Source organism: Trachinotus anak, unplaced genomic scaffold, assembly GCF_046630095.1.
Source record: "Trachinotus anak isolate AG129_WGS33_773 ecotype Australia unplaced genomic scaffold, CSIRO_AGI_Tana_v1 ptg000032l, whole genome shotgun sequence".
Taxonomy (NCBI): domain Eukaryota; kingdom Metazoa; phylum Chordata; class Actinopteri; order Carangiformes; family Carangidae; genus Trachinotus; species Trachinotus anak.
The window spans coordinates 19,788,733-19,811,028 of record NW_027273883.1 but is presented as its reverse complement, the minus strand read 5'-3'; the positions used below and the strand labels follow the sequence as shown (position 1 = coordinate 19,811,028).

The 22,296-nt window shown below is 38.1% G+C and overlaps 1 protein-coding gene across 9 annotated transcripts in view; it reads left to right on the top strand.

Moving 5' to 3' along the window:
- The window catches only part of LOC139612730 (CUB and sushi domain-containing protein 3-like), a 223,133-nt gene that overhangs the window by 35,718 nt on the left and 165,119 nt on the right, over positions 1-22,296 (top strand). For all 9 annotated transcript variants that reach the window (XM_071468639.1, XM_071468635.1, XM_071468631.1 and 6 more), the window contains exons 4-5: positions 7,963-8,157; positions 17,960-18,206. In XM_071468639.1, the coding sequence (XP_071324740.1) occupies positions 7,963-8,157; positions 17,960-18,206 (442 nt within the window). The remainder of the gene's footprint in view (positions 1-7,962; positions 8,158-17,959; positions 18,207-22,296) is intronic.

The following is a 22,296-nucleotide window of genomic DNA, read 5'->3' as shown; positions in this document are numbered from 1 at the left end:
TTTAATGGAAAATGTGGTGTCATTCTGGAAAATAATTTATGTTATCACATCTGCCTGATGTCCCAGCTACATCTGGCAGCTGAAATTAGAGACCTGTTCAGGGGCAAACTCAGGTTCACAGTGTACAGGCTGCTTGATATGATATGTAACACTCTCAAAAGTGCATCAACCTCTGAGTTTTTGACTTAACTCATCGTTGCATCCAAGTCACAGCATACCATATCTCAGATTAGAAAAAAAAGCAAAAAATAAATTGCAAGTTTACATCAAAGCCTTGACAGGCCTCCACTACATTGGTGCTATGGTAGTGCAGGAAAAGGGTTTGAACTTCTCTCTCAAGCTCTCTTTAAAAAAAATATATTTTTCTTTATTCTTTTTAAATAAATGACAATAAATTACCACAATATTTAAATTATTATCCTATTACCCATCTGTGTAGTTTAAAGCCCAACTTCTTTAGCCAGCCGTTTAGTATGATTTCAGATTTTTATGTACTTTAAATGACAGTGAACTTAATCCCAGTGATTTGACCAAAATTATAAATTAATTCCACTATGCATCTCTGGGCGATGTCCCGATCAATGTTTTTTCTCAAGAATTCAAACACGAATTAAATGCAAATTGACTAGTTGGCGGAGGCATACAATTGCTAGGCAATTATTCTACTTTTAGTTTTGTACGGTGACAGTATTATATCATAGTATTACAAAATTAAATAGGATACTCTCAAAACATGATTCTACCTCTTTTCACTCTTTTCATCTGCAATGTAAAAATAATGCCACATTATGTAGGTTAATTAGTATATGTAATATGATTAATTTTCAGAGTTAGTTGTTTTGATCTGTGAGTGAACTATATTGCTTAGCAACCTGGATTTGAGCAATAAAAATATTTGGGGGTAAAAAAAATCAGTTCATGTTAACTGTTGTTTTAATATTTCACTGTTTTTTGCCCCTGGAATGAAGGTGCCACATCATTTGAGATCCGACATTCCACAAATATACAAGCCAAACTGAGAATTACCTCTTTTAAGAAACCAAAAGCTAACATAACCTTTCATGTATTAACTCACATGACAAGGGCCACACAAAATGCCTCTTAAACACAACACTTGGTCGCTCAAGTTCAAATAGAGTTGAAAAATAGTACTAACTGTCCTACACACTATTAGAATTTATACAGAAACTGCAAAATGCAATGGTCAAACAAGAAAAATACAATGTCCCATGATGGAGTTCTGCAGTGCCAACAAAAGTGCAACAAGATTTCTAACATACATTCATTGTTTTAAGTCTAGCATGCATAACATTAGGTCAGAACTGTGGAGCACTGCATTAAGCTGAGTTAGCCTATTACCTGTATGTAACCCGTATGTGTGACAAACCCTGAGATTATTCTGCTAATCAAAGAAATGGAGAATCATAGATCAGCTATAATACATTCAATCCAAATAAAAGATCATACCTGACAGGCATAAAACAGTATTTGATGCATTGCCTCTGCAGGGCATGACCTTATTTTCCTCTCAACATCATTGGCACAGTTCTCCACCAATAAGTAATCAAAGAAAAGCTTTGCTGCCTGGTTCAGTAGCCAGGATTTTGCTGATCAAGTTTTTTTTTTTTTTTTTTTTTTTAATTGGTCTATGAGTGTTAAATAGCTAATGCACAGTGTGCCTTTGGTATTCTCCTGTGACGATCACCATCCTTGTATGGTAAATGTTCAGTTACAGGGTATTCGTGGGGTGGGGGATTTCAGTGGGAAACAGTTTGTGGTTGATGGGAGTAACATCTGGTTGCACACAGCACCAGTCCCTGACAAGATTATTTTGTCTTTTACAGTTTTTTCTGATGCAAATGTTTTCGGTTCAGCAGTGTGTCTGACGTTTTCAGCATCAAACTGTGAAGGGTTGTTGTGGTGAGTTTGTAGATATTTAGATTGCCTTTGATGTGCTTTGTCACATTTTGCTGAACTCCACAAATTTGATATTTCAAACAAATAAATTTCAATTTCACAGGCTCTCCGTAACTCCCATGGAGACATATTTGCTGTTTGTTGCCAAGGATCATGCTGCGCCATGTAGGGATGCATATATTAATTTCAGGCAGCAGTACATAGCCGTATTTGATAAACAGTGAAGCATGGCTACAGAATAATAAAGCAGATCTATAGACATTAGATAATTTTTTTCATGTATTTAGGGATTGGTCAACATGGTCTATGATTATTGAGATTTTACCGCCTTCTCCTCAGAGTTTATATGAATGAACATGTTTTGGATGGTACTTTAAATCTAATTTCACCTTTTAGACCATATAAACTGTAGTACATAGAATTTATTCACAGCACCATGGCTTATTAATTGAAGGTGAACCATTGTCAGTGAACCTGAGGCTTGTCACCATCTGCATTGGTTAACCTTTAACAAACTTTGTGTAAATAATAGTTTGCATATTTGCTAATGCAAAGTAGTGCAGCTTTTATATGTATGTAATACTTAGTAGTCAGGCTGTCCCTTCTCACCACTGACCTCTGCACTGGTCAGACGTCAATAATGCATGGAATCTCAAATCTGCTTCTCACTCCTCACCCTTACATTGGTTAGGTATCATTAGTGCTGCACTTTATGTGCCTCAATCATTGGTCATCCCTTGGTTTGCAAATCTTTTCTCTGACCTTTGCAAGTTACCTGTGGAGGAAGGAGGCAGTGCATAGATATGCATAGATCGTACATAAATAGACAATAAACCCATTACACCCATTTTACTGTTCTTAAGACATTAGTTTAAAGGAGTTTTGTATAAACATAGTTAAGTATTAAAATGTAAAAGCAGAGGCTCAGCTCATAACGTTTCTGTTAGCCTGCTCAGTGAAAAGATGATCAACCTAAAATGGTACTGTGTACTGTGCCTATTGTATATTGTTTTATTGTTATGTTGTTTTTGTTAATAGAAATCACGTATCCATAGAGACGCTTTGGAATGTCAGGCTAATATAGTCACTGAGGCATGTAGTGGACATTGCTGGCTTGGCATCAGTGATAAGTTATTAAAGAGTTTGTCATAAAAATATTCAGAGTTTATGGACCCAAAAGGTCCTTCTTGTCCTCATGCAATTAAGCTATCCCACAGACAGGAAACAGGGAAATTAGATCCTTCTTACAAAACACAGACAAACTTCTTAAACATCAAATGAACACAAGGCAAAATGGGACTAAACAACCAAAATCTCCACAAAATGAAAAAAGTTTATTCAATTACAATAAAAAATAATCTCTGATTGTTATTTAAGTGTTGCTTCCCCTGGGAAGGTAAGATTAAACTTAACAGTACTTATCAGCAGAGACTATCAATTTCCACTGTATTGGATTTTCTGCAATATTGGATTTTATGTAAGTGTTTTTACACTCCTCCTCAGACAAAGTGTCCAGTCTTTGATAAAATTGGTACACATGATCTTCAGGCCAAGCCTCACAAAATGTATTACACGGATTATGGATTTTTTAAAGTGTTTATTTGTCACAGGCAAAATGGCAGCTAAGCAGCCAAACAGGAAGTAACATATCAGCAATGCTTTTATGTATGAAAACTAAATTTTGTACAATGACTGAGAACCCCATCAGGAGGTATCTCAAGAAGTATGGTGTGCTTTGACCTCTAGGTAGCGCTGCAATAAGAAAATTAGAATTTTGCATTATAACTGCTGCGGTTCTTTACTAAAATTAGCACAGTTGTCCTTCAAACCAAGCCTGATCAAACTTATTTGTTGGCTTTTTGATTTGCATCTGTCAGAGCCAATCGAAATTAGTGGCAAAGGTGCCAAACAAGAAATCAAGTCATGTCTCAACCAGTCTTTAATCAACTGGCATAAAGCTTGCTGTGAGTGTGTAAAACCATGTCCTTGACATAATGATATCATATTTCCATGGCAACTCTGGCCTGCTTGACTCTACAGCTATATTATAAATAATGTAGTTTCATAGATATTAACTTTTTATGTTTAATGGTCATGGTGGAAGATGGATATGTGTTTTTTGTGAGTAAACTCAAGATGAAACAATTCAAAAGTTCTATAGAGAATTACTCTGCAGTTGAAAAAAAGGTAGAAGACAGGTACCGCCCCCAAGACGCATGACTTGCCCTCAGGAATATAAGAGACTGAACCATTGGACAGCTTTTTGCTATTTTCACACTTTGTGCTTCCTTTCCCTTCGGTCATTTTATGTGTCTTTTGTTCTTTTGCCATGCACTTTCCAAGTAACTTTTTGTTTGTACTTGCAATCTCTTATGATACAAATACCAACAGAATCAGAAGAGCAGAAGTGCCTCAGATTATTTTAAACTTTTTAATTACAATCATGATTTTGCTTTAAAGATTTTTGAAGGTGTTTTTGGTCATCTGGCCAGTGCTAATCACCTCTTAAGTTATCTAGCGAAAGTGCCATAATTAGTGCTTTAGTTTGGATCAACCCGCAAGAGAACATATGATCTGCCCACAACTGCCAACAGAGAAACCAACAGCCTGCTGGCAGACTTCCAAGCACCAAACAGCTCAGACAACTGGTGGAGCCAGTTGCCCGGTAACTACATGTTGTTTCCAGGGGAACAACCCCAATCCGTTGTGGAGTGGTTCCTGTAACCCACAAAGCTGCAGCCATGGCGCAACTCACAGTAGGTGAGGTAGGCGCATGAGGGTTGATGTTGAGATAAAAAATATTGTAATCAACTTATTTCATTCATAGACGTCTCAGTATCAATTAGTAATATGGCTGTACAGTAAATGGCCCAATCATATTCTCTCTCAACATTGTGGAATTCATTACACAGTTTATTTTATCAGCCAATTAGTACTTAATAAAGTTCTTTTTTTAGACTCAGTCATCGTTCTCTTGTGTTCTTTTGAAGTAGAAATTGGAGATCAATTGAGTCGAAAAGTCACAGCTTCTGGTATTAGACTGATTGGATTCACTCTATTAAAAATGTTTGCTCTTCGGAGTTGGTTCCTCCCCTAAATGAGTGCATTTGAATAAAAGTCAATAAAAGATTATCTCTACAAGTATTAGGTTTGTTTAGGGTGTCAGTATTTTACCTGTATTAGCCTCCACTTTCTGTAGTTCTTTAAAAAAATGTACATGCTCTTCTTTCCTCTTTTATTCCTGTTGTAGTCTGCTGTCAGGATTTATATTACCTTCAATAGAGAACATATGTATGAGAGATATATATGTGAGCATCTGCAGTGTAAAATGGATTAGTAATTGGATTTCAAAAATGATTCCTAGAAATTAACATTAGAAAATGCAACATCACAGATGTGTCTGTTAATGAAATCAACTTCAGGATCAGGGCCTCAAATATACTCCTCCCTATCCCTCTGTCTATGTATCCATCCATCTATGGACCCACATAACACACTGTTTCCTGGCTTGCCAGTCAGAATAATTAGCCTCGAGCAGATGGCACATATCAAAAATAATAATTTAACTTGACTGCATGATCAGCCACAAGCTGTAGGACAGAAGTTAGTTTTATATTCTTATCATGAGGACAACTCTGGATCTAATCAGACTAATTGGGTTGTATTGATCATTACCCACAAATTCAGTTAAGCAGTGTTCTTCCTCACAAAGCTGAGTCAAGTGTGTCTTTAAAGTGCACTGTATATGACCATAATAATAAAATTGTGAGTGTCTCCTATTTTATATTAGTTTTAAGTGTGGATGTTTTTTACAGAAATTATCTTGACATATATACTCAGATCAGCCACAAAAAGACCTGTCTATTTCTGTGTAGGTCCCCCTCATGTTGCCAAAACAACTCTGACCTATCGAGGCCAGGTCAACAACCTCAACGTCCTCAAACCATGTTTGAACAATTTTTGCAGTGTTGCGGGGCGTTCATTGCATCAGATACATGTTCGAAAGGGTTGAACTCAGTCTCTCATAACATTAGACATCTTTAATGTTATATTAATGCAAAGTACAAATAAATCTTCGGTTCATTATGAAACTCTGGTGGGATAAATTTAGTATAGGTGTTGAATGGGAAACACTGGTATTTTTACGTGATAGTAAGAAAGAACGCTTCTCTGCAGAGCCTCATTTTTGTTCAGTAGATATCCTTGACACGTGGCAATGTTGTGCAACACACAATATGCCACAAGGAATGCTCTGACTTTCTGAGGGCTGTATTACAATGTTCCACCTAACTAATCCAAACATCTGAATCTCATTTTCAGCACACTCTACTTGTGATTAACAGGGAAAGAGCATGTGTGTTGTGCACGCAACTGTGTAGGCGCATATAACTGTCTTGATAATGCACCCATAAAATAACAGTTAAAACATATGCCATGTCTGACCAATTTTTTGTCGGTCTATCATGCAGTTACTTTCAGCTGCCTCAAGATAGCAATGTCCCAAAACGTGCCTGACCACTCCTCATTTTAAGACCAACCGACCCATGGGCACTCAGATGGGCACAAGTGTATTTGCTATTTAAACAATGTGGGTGCTGGATGGGAAAATGACAACTGCATCTGTCTAGCATAGATACGCGAGCTTCGCTTTGCGCCGAGTGTACAGTAGGGCCTTTAGAGTCAATTTAAAAACTATCAGGTAACTCCTGAGGCAAAAAGAAGCTTAAAATGTGTTATTGTTCTTTCCTGTAGCTTGAAATAAAAGCTTTGCTGATACATTTTGTGCAGGCTGGACATGTGCAGGGGAATTTTGACTGAGATTGAGTTATGGTGATCTAATAGAGGAGCGAAATGTACTGGAAGATTGCGCTCAAGAAGAAGAGCACAGGATTGAACATTCCTCCATGGCTGTTTATCACAACTTACAGTAGATCTTTTTAAAAATTCTCTTTCAGTACTTTGCCAAGGAGTAAATTGATCATAAACACTGCTCTGTCAGTGCATGAGCACAATAGGATGGTGCTCGTAATTTCTCGGAATTGCTTTCTTGTGGAAGATATATAACTTCAATATGTCATCTTCAAAAATGTTCCTGCCTAGGGATTTAAAATATTATTAATGCAATTTTGTACAAGTTATATTATTTTTCATTGTCACTGTTTTTCTGCCATATGCAGTTCTTTACCTGTAATATTTATGTTTGTGCCACAATCAGCAGTGAATGATAGTCACTACAGACAATACAGGTTCGGATAAAATAATGGTGTTAGCATGAAGCTTGAAAAAAAGTCAGCTTATTGTATTTATGTACATGACTACTGCAGATTTCACCAATTTTCTTTTATTATTTTTAAAGTGTGTATAAGAAAAATGGGATTTGATAAAGAATGCAAATGAAAGACAATCAGTAATATTAAGTAATTTAAGTGAAATATAAGAGATACATGTCACTCTTGAAAGTCAAGTGCACATTCAGTGCTGTGATGTTTTTTTGTGATGCTGATTTTTTTGCCGTCGAATCTATGAAAATAATTTGAGTTACCCCTTATATTATTGTATAGTCTGCAGCTTTAGCTCCGTTTCATGTCTTCCTGCAATCTTTCTTTTTTTTAGCTTTTTTTTTCTCTGAACATTGTGCTAATTTACTTGCTTTTCTCTGCACCTCATTGCTGCCTCCAGCTACAGGTATATTTAGTGAACTCTTAACATAAAGAGATGGGTAAGACATCATTGCAGTATTTCAGCACTCCTTGGGCAGTGCTTTTTATCATCTTCTCATATTAATTGCAGTTCTTCAGTCATAACTAGGCATATGAGTAGCAATGACATAAATAAGACTTGCACTGACATAACAGTGTATGTAGAATCAAGATTACTAAAAAACTCATATGTAACGTATACATTTTAGGCAATCAAAAGGATGAAAATCAAACTTAATGGCTTTACCTTTATGACTAGAGACAAAATTAAGGAACACTGGTATATATCTCCTACAACAAGACATTGTTGTTCTTAACAATTCTGTCTTCTCTTTTCCATTTCCAGAGCTGAGAAGCAGTTCATGTGGAAACCCCGGTGTCCCACCCAAAGGCATACTGAATGGAACTCAGTTTAACATAGGTGACAAGATCCGCTACCGCTGCGTCACCGGCTATGTCCTAGACGGACATTCACTCCTCACCTGTGTCACCAATGCAGTTGGTGTGTCGGTGTGGGACTTTCCTGTGCCAATCTGCAGAGGTGAGGATGTTTTATCACTAAAATTATTTACTTATCATTTTAATTGCATGTGATGACTTCTGCTTTCTCAAGCCAACTTTTTTCTCAGCTATACAATGTCATTGAACGGTTTCACGGACAATACATGATGTTATTTGCGTATATTTTGGTTGCCCAAGACATTCAAAATGAGCAGGTGATTGGTTTGTCTTCACCTTTTGTCATTTGATATCTATGATTTACTTAAAGTTAGTTGCTTTTCAATGATTGGCAATGATTGCTGTATGACTGGCCTGTGCCACAGATGCAGTAAAATGTGGCATAAGTCTTCATTAGATGTATGAAATTATTTTCAATCTGATGGCATGGACTGATTTTAATCATGTTGAAGGAATTGATAAGAGCCTCAGTGGCTTGAAAGGTTAATTAAATATTTATTCCTTTAGAGGAGACAGCTTAAATACATTAATGCTGTAAGCAGGACTTGTACATCTACTAGATTTTTTTTTCTGCTGTGCTGTGACTCTACTGGAGACTTGGTATGTCACCTCTCCTCCCAGAATGCAGGGGTAGCGACACTAGGTTACACATGCTACGAGACTAAAGGTACACCAAGTCTGTTCTTTCTATCGAAAAATCTTGGACAGTAAAAAATAAATCCACCCTCAACATATGTTCAGGCAGCCTGAACATATAAGCACAGCAGGGACCAAAAACCGTTGTGACAGTCTGGAGGATTTGAAATGAAAAAGCCAAATTATTCAGTCATACCTGTTACCCCAAACTTGTGTAACTGCTGTATTCACTGTGTTGCTGTTTTATACTACCTGACAGGTTGAATATACTGGGACCGCCGGTACAAATAAATGGTTGTTGCTATTAACCATGTAACACATAAATACGAACGACAAATATTTAACTTTGATCAATTATGTATCCATTAGTGAAAATTCTCTGTAGCAGATAAGAGATGGAGCCTGTTACATGAATGGCCAATTAAATTCCTTTTGGGTTTTAGTAATAATGCCCTAAATCTAATCCCTTTAGCTCGAACCACCTCCCAGTAAATTCTACTGTTATTTTTGGAGACAGCCACCAATTCAATATACAACAAGGACAAATAAACTAACAATAGGCAAAAGCTCATAAGGAGAATGATTGAAAGCCATTCCAATATACACATAATTTCCTTGCAATCTAACACAATAGGCTGCTCTTGTGTTTTCCTTTGAATATATATCTAAATGGCCCAATAAACGTTATCTTATCTTACAATGATTTATTAAATCAAAAATGAAAAGTTTGTCACTATTGAAATTTTTGGAATAGGCCTGTGTGTACTTTCAATCAAATCTATACTCAAGCAGTTCTGAGTAGTAGTTTTATTTATTGAGATGAAAAGCAGGGCATAACTGCATGTCTCAATTAAATTTTTACATTTTCATACTGATGAATTGCTTGTTCTAAGATGTGCAAAGTCATCCGAGCAAGCGAGAGTATGTACTAAAATGAGTCAATGTTCTCCCCCTCCCATCTTTATATACAATCCTAACCATTCCCAAGGCCAACAGAGCAAATTTGCTCATGCCAACTCTATAATGCAAGGCACAGCAAAAAGAAAATGGTTCAGCATATGGTTGAGAAATGGCAAGCTTGGAGGAAACAAAAAGCTGCAGATGGAGGTTTCCTTTCCATTTAAGGATGGTGTTAGCCTCTATTGCCAGGGGCCAGACACATCACTCCTTTTCAGGCCTGGCCACTGCTTGAGCCACTCTCTCACTCGTCTGAATCCGGCTCTGCTCCTGTATGTGGGCAGATGGTCCTTTGATCTTATTTCCTAAGAGATCCTGCCCTTTCTGCTCATCAACAATTGTTTAATACTAAATACACAGCAACACAAAATCTCTCCCCAATCCATTGTCCACCCCCCACTGTTTCCCAACACCTTACTCTCTTATCCAGTCACCCCCTTTTGTTACTTCCTCTGTCTCTTTCACCTTTTTCCCAGTTCTCTTCTCCATCCCAGTCCAACTTCCAAAGTCCACTGTGTGTGTAGGCCTGACAGAAAGACAGAGGGATAGAGGAGGAAAAAGAGAAAGTGCTGGGAGACTGCGTTTGATAATTAAGCTGTGTAAAGCCCAAGTTTGCCCAACATTAAACATCATTACTAAACTGTAGAATTATCAGATATAAAGATATTTGTTGGACAGAGTTGTCAACTTTCATTTTATTAAAAGTGTTCACTGCAGCATTTACCCTGGAGGCCCAGCATTGAAATCAGTATGTATGTGGTGTAGTTGTGTAAGTCAACTTTTTTTTTTCCTTAGTTTGTCTTTCTATGGAACAACCTACACAAAACCATTATGTTTAATTATCTCTGTTTTAGAGAAAAGCAGAGTTTGTGTGGCTTGGAGGGACTGTCAGGGTACTAGGAACCCTGTAATAATTCTGTTGTAACTATACTGTGTGCTGTAGTTACTGTGAAGCTAACATAAGGCCAGGTGTTAACCCATTTAGATCAACCATAAACCTGTCTTTATCCTGGCTCACTGTCTCTTTGAGAGGTGACAATAGAGCTTGATTGACAGAAAAACAAGTGGAGTCAAAAAGACTGAAAAACTGACATAAAGAACCAGACAGAATCAAATCCAAGCAGAAAGTGAGATGGAGAATTAATGGCTATTCTAATTGTGAGTTGCTGCTGCCTCTCACAGGAGCCTATTTCGATTCCTTCCATCTAAATTGTCTCTGGACATTCATTAAACCAGGCAGTGAGACAGCAAACAGGGACAGTGCAGTAACATGAGAATATGGTCTATTGATACACTGTCATTCTTGCTGCCAGCCACTGTCCAACAGAGTAAGAAAATTAGGCCACAGAAAATCCTTGATTCTTAAAACATTTTCATGCTCAGTAGTGTGACTAGACTAAATGCCCAGTCCTCTCTACAATGCCTTTTCAACTTCCTACTACACAAATTGAGATTTAAAATCTGAAACTTTGACTCTCACACTTGCCCATGGCAAAATGTTTCTGTCCAAGTGAGTGCTAAGTTGTTCTCCACAGATGGAGCGGGTTTGAAAATAGCTCAGTGTCTTCGCCAAGCTACTGCCAAAAATCCTTAAATCAAATTCATAAATTTGAAAACAGGGAACCATTTTAATATCATTTGTCTTAAGAATTAAATTACTGGTGTGAATCTCCATATTCAATATTAAACAATTTCAAAAAAATAAGATGATGTGAGGATCTTTACATATTTCATTAAACAGAAATGATCAAATCCCTTACTGTTATGTAGCATTCTGATTGGTGCTGTGGTACCATATTGCTCATTGTCATCTTCCAAGATTTTAAAATATTAGGTTTGAAATTAGGAGATTGTCACTGTAATGAAATGACCTACAGAAATATGCATGACGCCATATGAATTACATCTCTGCATACGTTACAGATCTTTGTACTATTCCTCAACTCTATCAATGTTTAACATGACACGTGGCTCCACAAATGAGTGACTTAATGTAGACATATTCACTGCCTTTGCATTGACATAGGGATTATTACAAAGGAAAAACCTTAGGTAGTGTAGAAAATTATACATGAGTTCCTTCCCTTCTATCCTTGGGGGTGAATATTTCTAAGTAGAAAGACAAGTGTTGTATATCTGATCAAAGTCAAGGGGAGAGAGGCTTAATCCCTCCTCAAGTAGCATTAGATTGCTGATGCTGGGGATGTAAATGAGCTCAGCTAAAGCAGTCCTAATCCTCATCACCATCTTTTTTTTTTTTTTTTTTTTTTTTTTTACATTGCCACCGTTTTTAAAAGAGACAGATACTTCTTCTAAATCCTGAGCATGCTCTAATGATTTGCTAAGGAACACATTGCCCAGCATTTAGTTTCCTCTTTTATGTAACTAAACCTAGTTGGCAAACTGCCCCTCAAATGCGGCCACAGAACCCAAATGAAACACTGCATGTGAATATATGGAACCTGTAAGGCATTATCCAGCTGAAGTCGTTTAAAATTCTCAAGCTGCAGAGCATTTTTTTAAGCCTCAGACAGCAGTTTACTGGTGCATGATTTACATTACCATGCATGGATGCTTCTCAAAGAAACAGCTAAGAAACCTGTCTCAGTACTACTGTACAATAATAAATTGTTCCCAAGCATCTAACTAATTTTCCCATGCAGTTTAATTGGCTACAACTGTGGACATATTAATCAGTCATAAGTGAGGTTATTATCATTAAATATGGTTGTGGAAATCGATCTCATGTCTTTGAGGAAGCCCTGTGCTGACATATCGGTGATTAATCCATAGAACACAAACCAGAGAATGACTTTGAATTTTAGTTTGGATTTCCTGTCAATATGTCGTTAAAAGACCTTGTCAGATTGCCATGCTTTTTCCTTTTTTTTGTCTATTTGTTTATCTGAATGGTGAGATAGATATCAAATCTGCTTCTTTTGAATTAGTCCTGTTAGACTTCTTTTGTGTTCCTTAATTGTTAAAGACTTTTTTTTGTTTGGTGTCTGTGGAAAATATATTTTCATAATATATATGCTTTTCTGTGTCCAGTAAATGCTCATTATTTTGCTGTGTCATGTGGAAGCACTGCAGGTGCACAATAATTCTCACTGGCAGACTATATAATAAATTGTTTAGTAAATCGTGAAGGCTTATAGGTGCAACCCCAGGAATGAAATGTAATGTTGACAGAGGAAATCAGAAACATGTACTCCATAATCTGGTCTGCTGGACATTGCCTTAGAAGAAGAATCACTACTGTTACCACCCCAAACCTTTTACCATGTACAACCACAACAAGTGTATCATCTGTTTTACATGGCTGATGATTCATCTGGAGATTAAGAAAGTAGATTAAGAAAAAAAAAACCTGTCTCTTGAGAAACATCATCCTCCTTCTCACAAAACAGTACCACTGCAGCTACATTAGTCAGAGCAGCATGAGCAGCCCTGGCAGTTACTGACAGATCAGACTGACAGATCAGCTTTGAGAAGCCGTCCAAGCTGGATCAAATAAAACACTGTTTGACTCAGACTGATTCATTAATAGAAAATTTGATGTGTTGCTGGACAGTTTTAATCCCAAACCTGCACCATATTTTCACCTGACTTTCATCATCATTCATCATTTGATAGTGATCCAAATAAAAGTATGAGTTTTTTTTTAAAAAATAGGCACTGTTTGGTGGATATTATGAATGCCAGATTTACTGAGTGATAGCTAAGAGAAGGAGGAGTGATCATTATCAAATATTTTAATGTGTTTACTAATTTTTTATGTTTGATGGCAGCAAATTACCGTTAAGTATACAATGAGCTATTTTACGTTAGGAATTGAACCACAGCTAGTGAGACAATGATTTTACCACCAAATAGATATTTGTACACTAAGTTGCCAGTTTATGAGGTACACTCAGCTAAAACTACTGCAGTCTAAAACAGTAGACCTGATATAAATCCTGCCCTCATGAATGTTATAATGGTCAGGTTCATGTCTCACTAAAACAGAATTTAATGAGTGTATTCAGCTTCACTCTACTTTGTTGTGTGATGCTGATTTGGTTAGTTTTATGTTATATTTTTTAGGTAAAGAAAAAAGAACTGAGTTGAAAGAAAAACAAGAATGATGATTGAATTGCAATACTTAATACTTGAACTTTAGATTGACACAACTACTGATAACCAGCGGAGAAAGTAATGTTTTAACATTCACTGAAATTGATTAAATTGAGGATTGAATACATTAAAATATTTGCAGCACAACTCATAGTCATTACCATCATCAAATCCAATCATCAAGCTGGAATTTCACTTTAAAACATGTAGAGTATAAGCAGTTGTAAAAATGTTTTAACTTGGTATGAAAATCCGAATTCAGGTATTGTGACATGATGAGCTGGGATTGACTTTATTCAGGATTTTAGTAAGGCTTAAAGTGAGGCATTGAGGCATTAATTATCTGAATGAGACTTGTACTTAAGGTTCCTAGAGAGATGATATTTACAACCATTTTACACAGAGGATGACTTGAGGTTGTTCCAGTTTTCACTTTGTCTTTTTTCTCTCACTCTAGATTTGTTCTCCCCTTGTCTCTTTACTTTTACATTTTTTATGCATCTGCGCAGGTGACAGCCGCAGCCGCAGCTGCAGGCATTATGTTTTCAGGTTATGTTTGTTTTAAGAATGCCCTATCTCAGGAATGCCTTCGGAGAATTTCTTCAAATTTGTCTCAAAACATTCTTTTGGACTCAAGGATGAACTGATAAAATTTTGGTGGTCAAAGGTCAGAGTCACTGTGACTTCAATTCTGTCCCATTCTTGTGAATGTGATATTTCAGGAATGCCTGGTGAGACTTTCATTATATCTGGCACAGACGTCCACTTGGACTCAAGGACGAACTGATTAGAAATAGGTAGTCAATGGTCAAGGTCACTATGAAATACACTAATGAAATACAGATAATACCTTTTATTAAGTTCATTTGAAGTCTTCACTTTATATGTTACATGAGTCTGGGCAGACATGGATATAAACTGCAACTTGACTGGTTGGTGGAGGCAGACAAGCATGAGGTGGTCATTCAAGCTGTTTTCTTATCCGGTTAATATCCTACACTTGCCTCCCCCATTACCTACACTTAGAACACTTCATGCTGCCCTCTTGTCTGTCAAGAAGTTTTAAAGTAATATTGCTTCTCTGCAGCACTTTAATATCAGTTTAATTTCAGCCAATAGCCAATTACTTTACAGGTGTGCTAGGCACTCTTTAAAATGTCATCTTAAATGCATTGAGGGGATATACAGTTTGTCACTCAGGATAAGTTTTTATGGTGGAGACTACAGTGCATTCAGAAAGTATTCACAGCGCTTCACTTTTTCCACATTTTGTTATGTTACAGCCTTATTCCAAAATGGATTAAATTCATTTTTTACCTCAAAATTCTACACACAATACACCATAATGACAAAGTGAAAAAGGTTTGCTTAAAATTTTGACAAATATATAAAAAATAAAAAACAAAAAAAATCACATGTACATAAGTATTCACAGCCTTTGCTCAATACTTTGTTGAAGCCCCTTTGGCAGCAATTACAGCTTCAAGTCTTTTTGAGTATGAAGCTACAAGCTTGGCACACCTATTTTTGGGCAGTTTCTCCCATTCTTCTTTGCAGTCTCTCTCTTGCTCCATCAGGTTGGATGGGGAGCGTTGGTGCACAGCCATTTTCAGATCTCTCCAGAGATGTTCAATCGGGTTCAAGTCTGGGCTCTGGCTGGGCCACTCAAGGGCATTCACAGAGTTATCCTGAAGCCACTCCTTTGTTATCTTGGCTGTGTGCTTAGGGTCGTTGTCCTGTTGGAAGATGAACCTTCGCCCCAGTCCGAGGTCTAGAGCGCTCTGGAGAAGGTTATCATCAAGGATGTCTCCGCACATTGCTGCATTCATCTTTCCCTCGACCCTGACTAGTCTCCCAGTTCCTGCTGCCGAAAAACATCCCCACAGCATGATGCTGCCACCACCATGCTTCACTGTAGGGATGGTATTGGCCAGGTGATGAGCGGTACCTGGTTTACTCCAGACATGACGCTTGGCATTCAGGCCAAAGAGTTCAAGCTTTGTTTCATCAGACCAGAGAATTTTGTTTCTCATGATCAGAGAATCCTTCAGGTGCCTTTTGGCAAACTCCAGGCAGGCTGTCATGTGCCTTTTACTGAGGAGTGGCTTCTGTCTGGCCACTCTACCATACAGGCCTGATTGGTGGAGTGCTGCAGAAATGGTTGTCCTTCTGGAAGGTTCTCCTCCCTCCACAGAGCAACACTGGAGCACTGTCAGAGTTACCATAGGGTTCTTGGTCACCTCCCTGACTAAGGTCCTTCTGCCCCAGATTGGCCGGGCGGCCAGCTCAAGGAAGAGTCCTGGTGGTTCCAAACTTCTTCCATTTACAGATGATGGAGGCCACTGTGCTCATTGGGACCTTCAATGCTGCAGAAATTTTTCTGTACCCTTCCCCAGATCTGTGCCTCGATACAATCCTGTCTCTGAAGTCTACAGACAATTCCTTGGACTTCACAGCTTGGTTTGTGCTCTGACATGCACTGTCAACAATGGGACCTTACATAGACAGGTGTGTGCCTTTCCAAATCATGTCCAGTCAACCGAATTTACCACAGATGGACTTGTTGTAGAAACATCTGAAGGATGATCAGTGGAAACAGGATGCAGCTGAGCTCAATTTTGAGTGTCATGGCAAAGGCTGTGAATACTTACATACATGTGATTTTTTTTGTTTTTTATTTTCTATATATTTGCAAAAATTTCAAGCAAACCCTTTTCACTTTGTCATCATGGTGTATTGTGTGTAGAATTTTTATGTAAAAAATGACTTTATTCAATTTTGGAATAAGGCTGTAACATAACAAAATGTGGAAAAAGTGAAGCGCTGTGAATTCTTTCCGAATGCACTGTATGATAATTTAAACCAGAAGCAAATCATGACTCCACATGGTTTTGTTGTTACAAGGCTGCAGGCATTCAACAAATGAAAACTTGCCCTTGATGTAGTCTACAAATGAGAGTCTGCCCTTGATATGAATCATATATGTGTGGACATCATGTCTCGCACTGTATCATTTTGCCATCTCTGCCCTTCCTATAAAGACTTTGATCAGTTCCTATGCTTCTGCTAATGTATCAAATGACATGGATCAAGCTAACTAGCAGCTCCTGCTCTTCCATCTTCTCCTTTTTATTCTTTATCTTCTTTTGAATTTTATACATCCACTTCCTTGTTCCTTGACCAATCGTGTAATGCAGGAATGTTCCAAGGCTGGCAGCTCTGACAGCCCTGAGTGGAGCGCTGAGCCATCAAAGGTTTCAGCTGGCACAGCTGAGTGTCACATTTTAGTCTTAAATGATGTGAAAACTGTGAAAGCCCTGCCATCATTAGAATTCTTAAGGGAGAAAAAAACGAATACAGGGATAGAGGAGAGGCTGGTGAGTAATAGTAGAAAGATCTGAGAGGGCTCAGAAGAGAGGAATGGAGAGAGAAATGGAGAGATATTAGAAAGGGTGGGGGAGAGAAGGGAAAAGGGAAGTGGAGTGAAAGAGAGCAAGCCACTGTTATGGTAAAGTGCATTAACATTCAGCTGGCGTGCCATGCTCCCCACACTGGAAAAAAAATATACAATTTCACAGCATTATAAGCCCTGTTTATCACCATTTGTTTGTTTCCTGAAACATGAGGGGGCTCCGAGGACATAATGATGAATTACTGACTCTTGGATGGAGGGAAGAGACATGTTGTGGAAAGAGAGAAAAAAACACAAAAGAGAGAGAAAGGACTTTTCCTCCCACATAGAAACTGCTGGAGAAAACTGTAACAGAATTTGCACACAGTTCATTGGTAAATGGCTCAGCCGATTGTTACCTGTATGAATGCTTCATGATTCTCGCTATTGTAAAGAAAACACAAGCAACGTTTTAATCTTTCATACTGTTATCGATTGTATAATTGTGCTGGAATTAGCTGTAAATATTAGACTTATGAATATGTGAATATGTGAACACATAAAATAATGTGTTTCCATGGCCTGTGCAGCTCTACCATCAGCTTCCTCATTGGTCCTTCTCTGGTTTGCATTTATCTGAGGGGACAGGTACAAATGTTTTATGCCTGCAGCCACTTTTTTCCCCATGTTGAACTTTGAATAACATCTCTGAAATAACCCAGAGACTATGTGTCTGTTCTCCTTGCACCCTCCCTGCCCTCCTTTTCTCTTTGCTGACTGACAGCGGAGGACACGTGTGGTGGCACCCTGAGGGGCTCCAGCGGGCTCATCTCCAGCTTCGATTTCCCCAGCGGTGACTCCCCTGGCGCTGGCGGAGGTGGAGGTGCCGGAGGCCTTGGCAGCAGTGGGGAGTGTAAGTGGACCATCCTGGCAGATCCAGGGGACACCATCTCCCTTGTGTTCACTGAATTTCAGATGGAGGAGAAGTCGGATTATCTGGAAGTAGAGGGATCAGAACCGCCAACCATCTGGTGAGTTGAGCTGTGAGGAGGATTGAGGGTGGTGTTTGTATTTCATTAGATGAGCATTAAATTGTTACATAAATAGTTTTTGTGCAACTGGAGGTGCGTATGTGTGTGTTTGTGTGTTGCACAGTGTTGACAAGGTGTGAGCGGGGGTTGTATTAGTGAGGATGCAGGTTTGTTTTTGGTCCATGTGTCACGTGGAGAAGATTCTCTCAAGAAAATGATTTATTAGTGTTATACTGTTGTGAAATTGTTAAGTCATGACCTATATTGAAAACAGGCCTGTCAAATTTGTAGGTTTTGAAATATAGAGATGATCTTGAACTTTTATCACAGTTACTGTGTTTTAAGTATGAATTCAGTTTTGACTTTAACAAGAGAAAGTTTGAGTAAAGCAAGTTGTAAAGTAAAGTTTATTTGTGTAACCCAGTTTCACATATCGTGTGTCAATGGGCCTTTTAGGCCCACAGCTGAAGCTCAAAACCCAGACTCTGTAAGCTTAGCTTATAAGAAAAAAGGGAAGAGACAAAGAAATCATTTTGATGGCTGGTGCAACCGAGAGCTGTAGGATGGGAAAACAGCAACTGCAAAAAATGAGCAGGACATTGTAATAGTTAGTATAATAAATTATAACCATGGGGTTAAAATTCAATAATAAGATTACATTTGGCTCAGTAATACAGCCGATCTGCTTCACTGAGTAATTTATGTATGCTAACATAGAGACAGCACTATGTATAATCATAACAAAAAACAAAAGGGAATGGGCACTCATAGAGAGAATAAATAAGTTTCTTCTCTAGATTTACTGATCACAAGAGAGTCTTCAGCTCTGAGTTTATTCAAGAGAGGGGAGGGGGCTTGGTAAGACAAGGCACCATTGCCTTAGGATTCTGCCTTAGTTCTTTATAACAAGGAGGCTTGCCTGCTGAGATCTTAAAGCATGCAAAGGAACAAAGGTTCAGTATGTATGGTTGAACATGACCATGTAATATCATATAGGAGTAGCACTGTAAAATCCTCTGAATGTATTGGAAGCTACAGTAAAGAGAAAGATGCCAGCTGATTGCGTGCAAATGAACGTCTGACTGAATTTTCATGGACAGTTGTGTGGAGTAAACATTTTAAATATGCTTTGTGATTCTGACTGAATTAAATCGATTCATAGAGAGGGCACATGATTCCTTGTTGTAAAATTCAAGCTTGAAGATGATATTTGGCTTGTTTTTCCATTATTGTTTACTCATTATTATTATTTTTCATATTATTAAACTAATATTCCATTTTATTTGCCCTGCCATATTTTAACGTATGTAACCGCATATAACTGATGTTTGCACGATGAAGCGTGCACACACATAAACACACACACTCTCCAACCAGATGACACTGGTTGTTGTGTGTAAATGCTGCGCTGTGATTAAACAGAGCAGAGGAGATGGAGAGCCAGACAGACAGAACATGTCATGTAGTTTGTTTCTTAGCTGCTGCTTTTCTTGGTTGTAAAAAGAACTCTGGGACAGTCAACGAGAGAGAGCTGAAAGTCACAGACAGCTGTTTCTACGCTGCTCTACCTGCTGATTTTGAATGATTATTGTGAATGCTCTGATTATTAAGTGTAAAGAATTAATGCTTTATTTGTGATGACATTTATGTGTGGTAACATAGTCATAAAATGTCATAAAACTCGCGCTGCCTGTCTTCTTGAAATGAAACCACGTTTTGGGCCATTTCTTCCTCTCCACCATGACCATGCTTATGGTGGGAATTGTTGGGTCTCTGCAATCAATTTTACAAAGAGTACGGTCTAGATCTGCTTTATTGGAAAGGTGCCTTGAGATAACGCCTGTTGTGATTTGGCACTATGTAAATAAAGATTAACTTGACTTTTCGTTGCAAGTTTCCAGGTTTGTGGATGCATGACTTTCTGTATAGACTTGATGTAGACGTCACTCCCAACTGAAACAAGGAAATATGAAATGGGTTTGACCCCAACCTTGAAGCTAAGGTTATCCACCTCCTCCATGTCCTATATGAATGGGAGCATCCACCAGGTTTATGTGATCCTGCCGGGCATTAATTATAATTGGCTGAAAGAAGCTCTAATCAATCACTGAGCTATGAGCTTTGTTGTCCCTGAGAGTTGTCATCTGGAGGTAGAGGGAGAGAGAGAGGCACACACCGTGTCAGTGAGAGACATAGAGTCAAAAGGAGAGGTGCTCTGAGTGTGGCGATGACTGCTAAGTAGTGTATATTGACGTAGCTAAAGAGGGTGCGACAGGGAGATGATATGGAATGACACAGATGTGTTTTGACAGACCCATCAGGTAACCCTCCTCTCTTTGGTGTAATAGCTCCAAAATTAACTCTTTTACTGAAAGAAATGCATCCCAGTGGCTTTGTGTCTGCTGTACAGGATTAAATAAAAATGGCTCTTAGCTCTTAAACATTTACTTATATTTTATTACTGTTTATTTTGTCTTCTGATTAGAAAGTAAAAAAAGAGACTCATCATCTCCTGTTCACATATCATTAACCTTAGGAACAAAAAACAAGGTATTCTGGGGTAGTATTTCCTTGTGACTTCAAAATAAAAGCATGTGTAAATATAACTCAAAAGATATATTTGTGCACTGACCATAGTAGTACTGAGCTGAACTTTTGTCTTAGAAATTCTTGTACACTAACCGCACATAATATAAAGGCTGTATTTAATGTTAATTTTGTCAAAAACTTTAAACTCCTATGAATTACAGATGAAATGCATGTTTTCATCCGTTTCTGTCCATTGCTTCACAAAATTCTGGTGGCTCAGCAATTATAATGTTATTTCAATTTAGGTAAGCACATTCTTCACTTTTTCACTTTTCAAGAGAATGAGAGAGCAGCTTTGTCACTGACGCATGCACACACACACACACACACACACACACACACACACACACACACACACACACACACACACATTCCCTCTGTTTAAGGAGTTGATAAACTCTGGTATTATTCCTCTTCCCCTCACCGTTTCAGTGAAGCGACCAAGGATGGACACTTGGTACATTCACACAAACATTATGTTGCTGATTCTCTGAAGTATGTGGCATCAGTTACGGTCAATGGTTGGCAAAGCAGGGGCGTAATATTTTTCTCTGTTAAATAGAATGTTCTCATACGCTTCATGGTTACATGAACTGCATAATTATGTTTCCTGTATGTAACATAGATTTTTACTGCATTTAACAAGAAAATTAAGCCTTGTCAAATCACACCAACATACCATCTTCAGACTTGTGTTTTTCTAATTGTGGAGTTTAGAATTGAACTCCACGCCAAAGAGTAAGGGGTAAGCAATGTTTTTAACATTAGAAATATATATATTAAAAAATATTGTTATATTGCACTTTAGCATTTCCCATGATCCAGTCTGCTTTTAGGCTGCGCTGCTGGGTAATAAAAAAAAAAAAAGTGACACCAGTTAAGTGTTTTTTTTGCAGTCCAGCATCCAAGGAGAAGTTAAAAAAATCCATGCTGTGTTTATTTATCAGATAAAGCAGTTTTAGAAGAAGCTCCTCTATGTGTAGGAGTTTTACTTATGTGCGTGATGAGCAGTCACCATGCATCACTTGAATGCTTTGAAACTTCAAGATGATGTTATTATATGTCACCAAATGTCAGAGGCTGTTAGGCAGAGTTCTCGTTTTAAGCCCGACAATCCAAGTGGGACCCAGTGAGCTTGAGTGCAGTGGGGCCAGAATTTCAGAGCGATGACTTCAACTCGGCCAGGTAAACAAACAGACAAGCAAACAGACACGATTCAGAGCAAGCAATTCCCTCATGCCCATAAATTTCATTGCTCTTGCTCCCCCTCTTCTTTATGAGTGTCTATGACTGTGTACAAGGCCAATGGACAGCTACACTTTCAAGTATCCTAACATATAACACCAGTTGCAGGCAGAGACAAGCAAACTGTCAGTTTACCCTCGAGGTTTAGAGCTGCTTAATGATGATTGACAGCCTGGAACCTCAAAGTCAGCCAGATTTAACATCTCCTCTTAGCCATTTTCAGGCAAAAAGATGTAAAGCATGACCCAGTTTAACT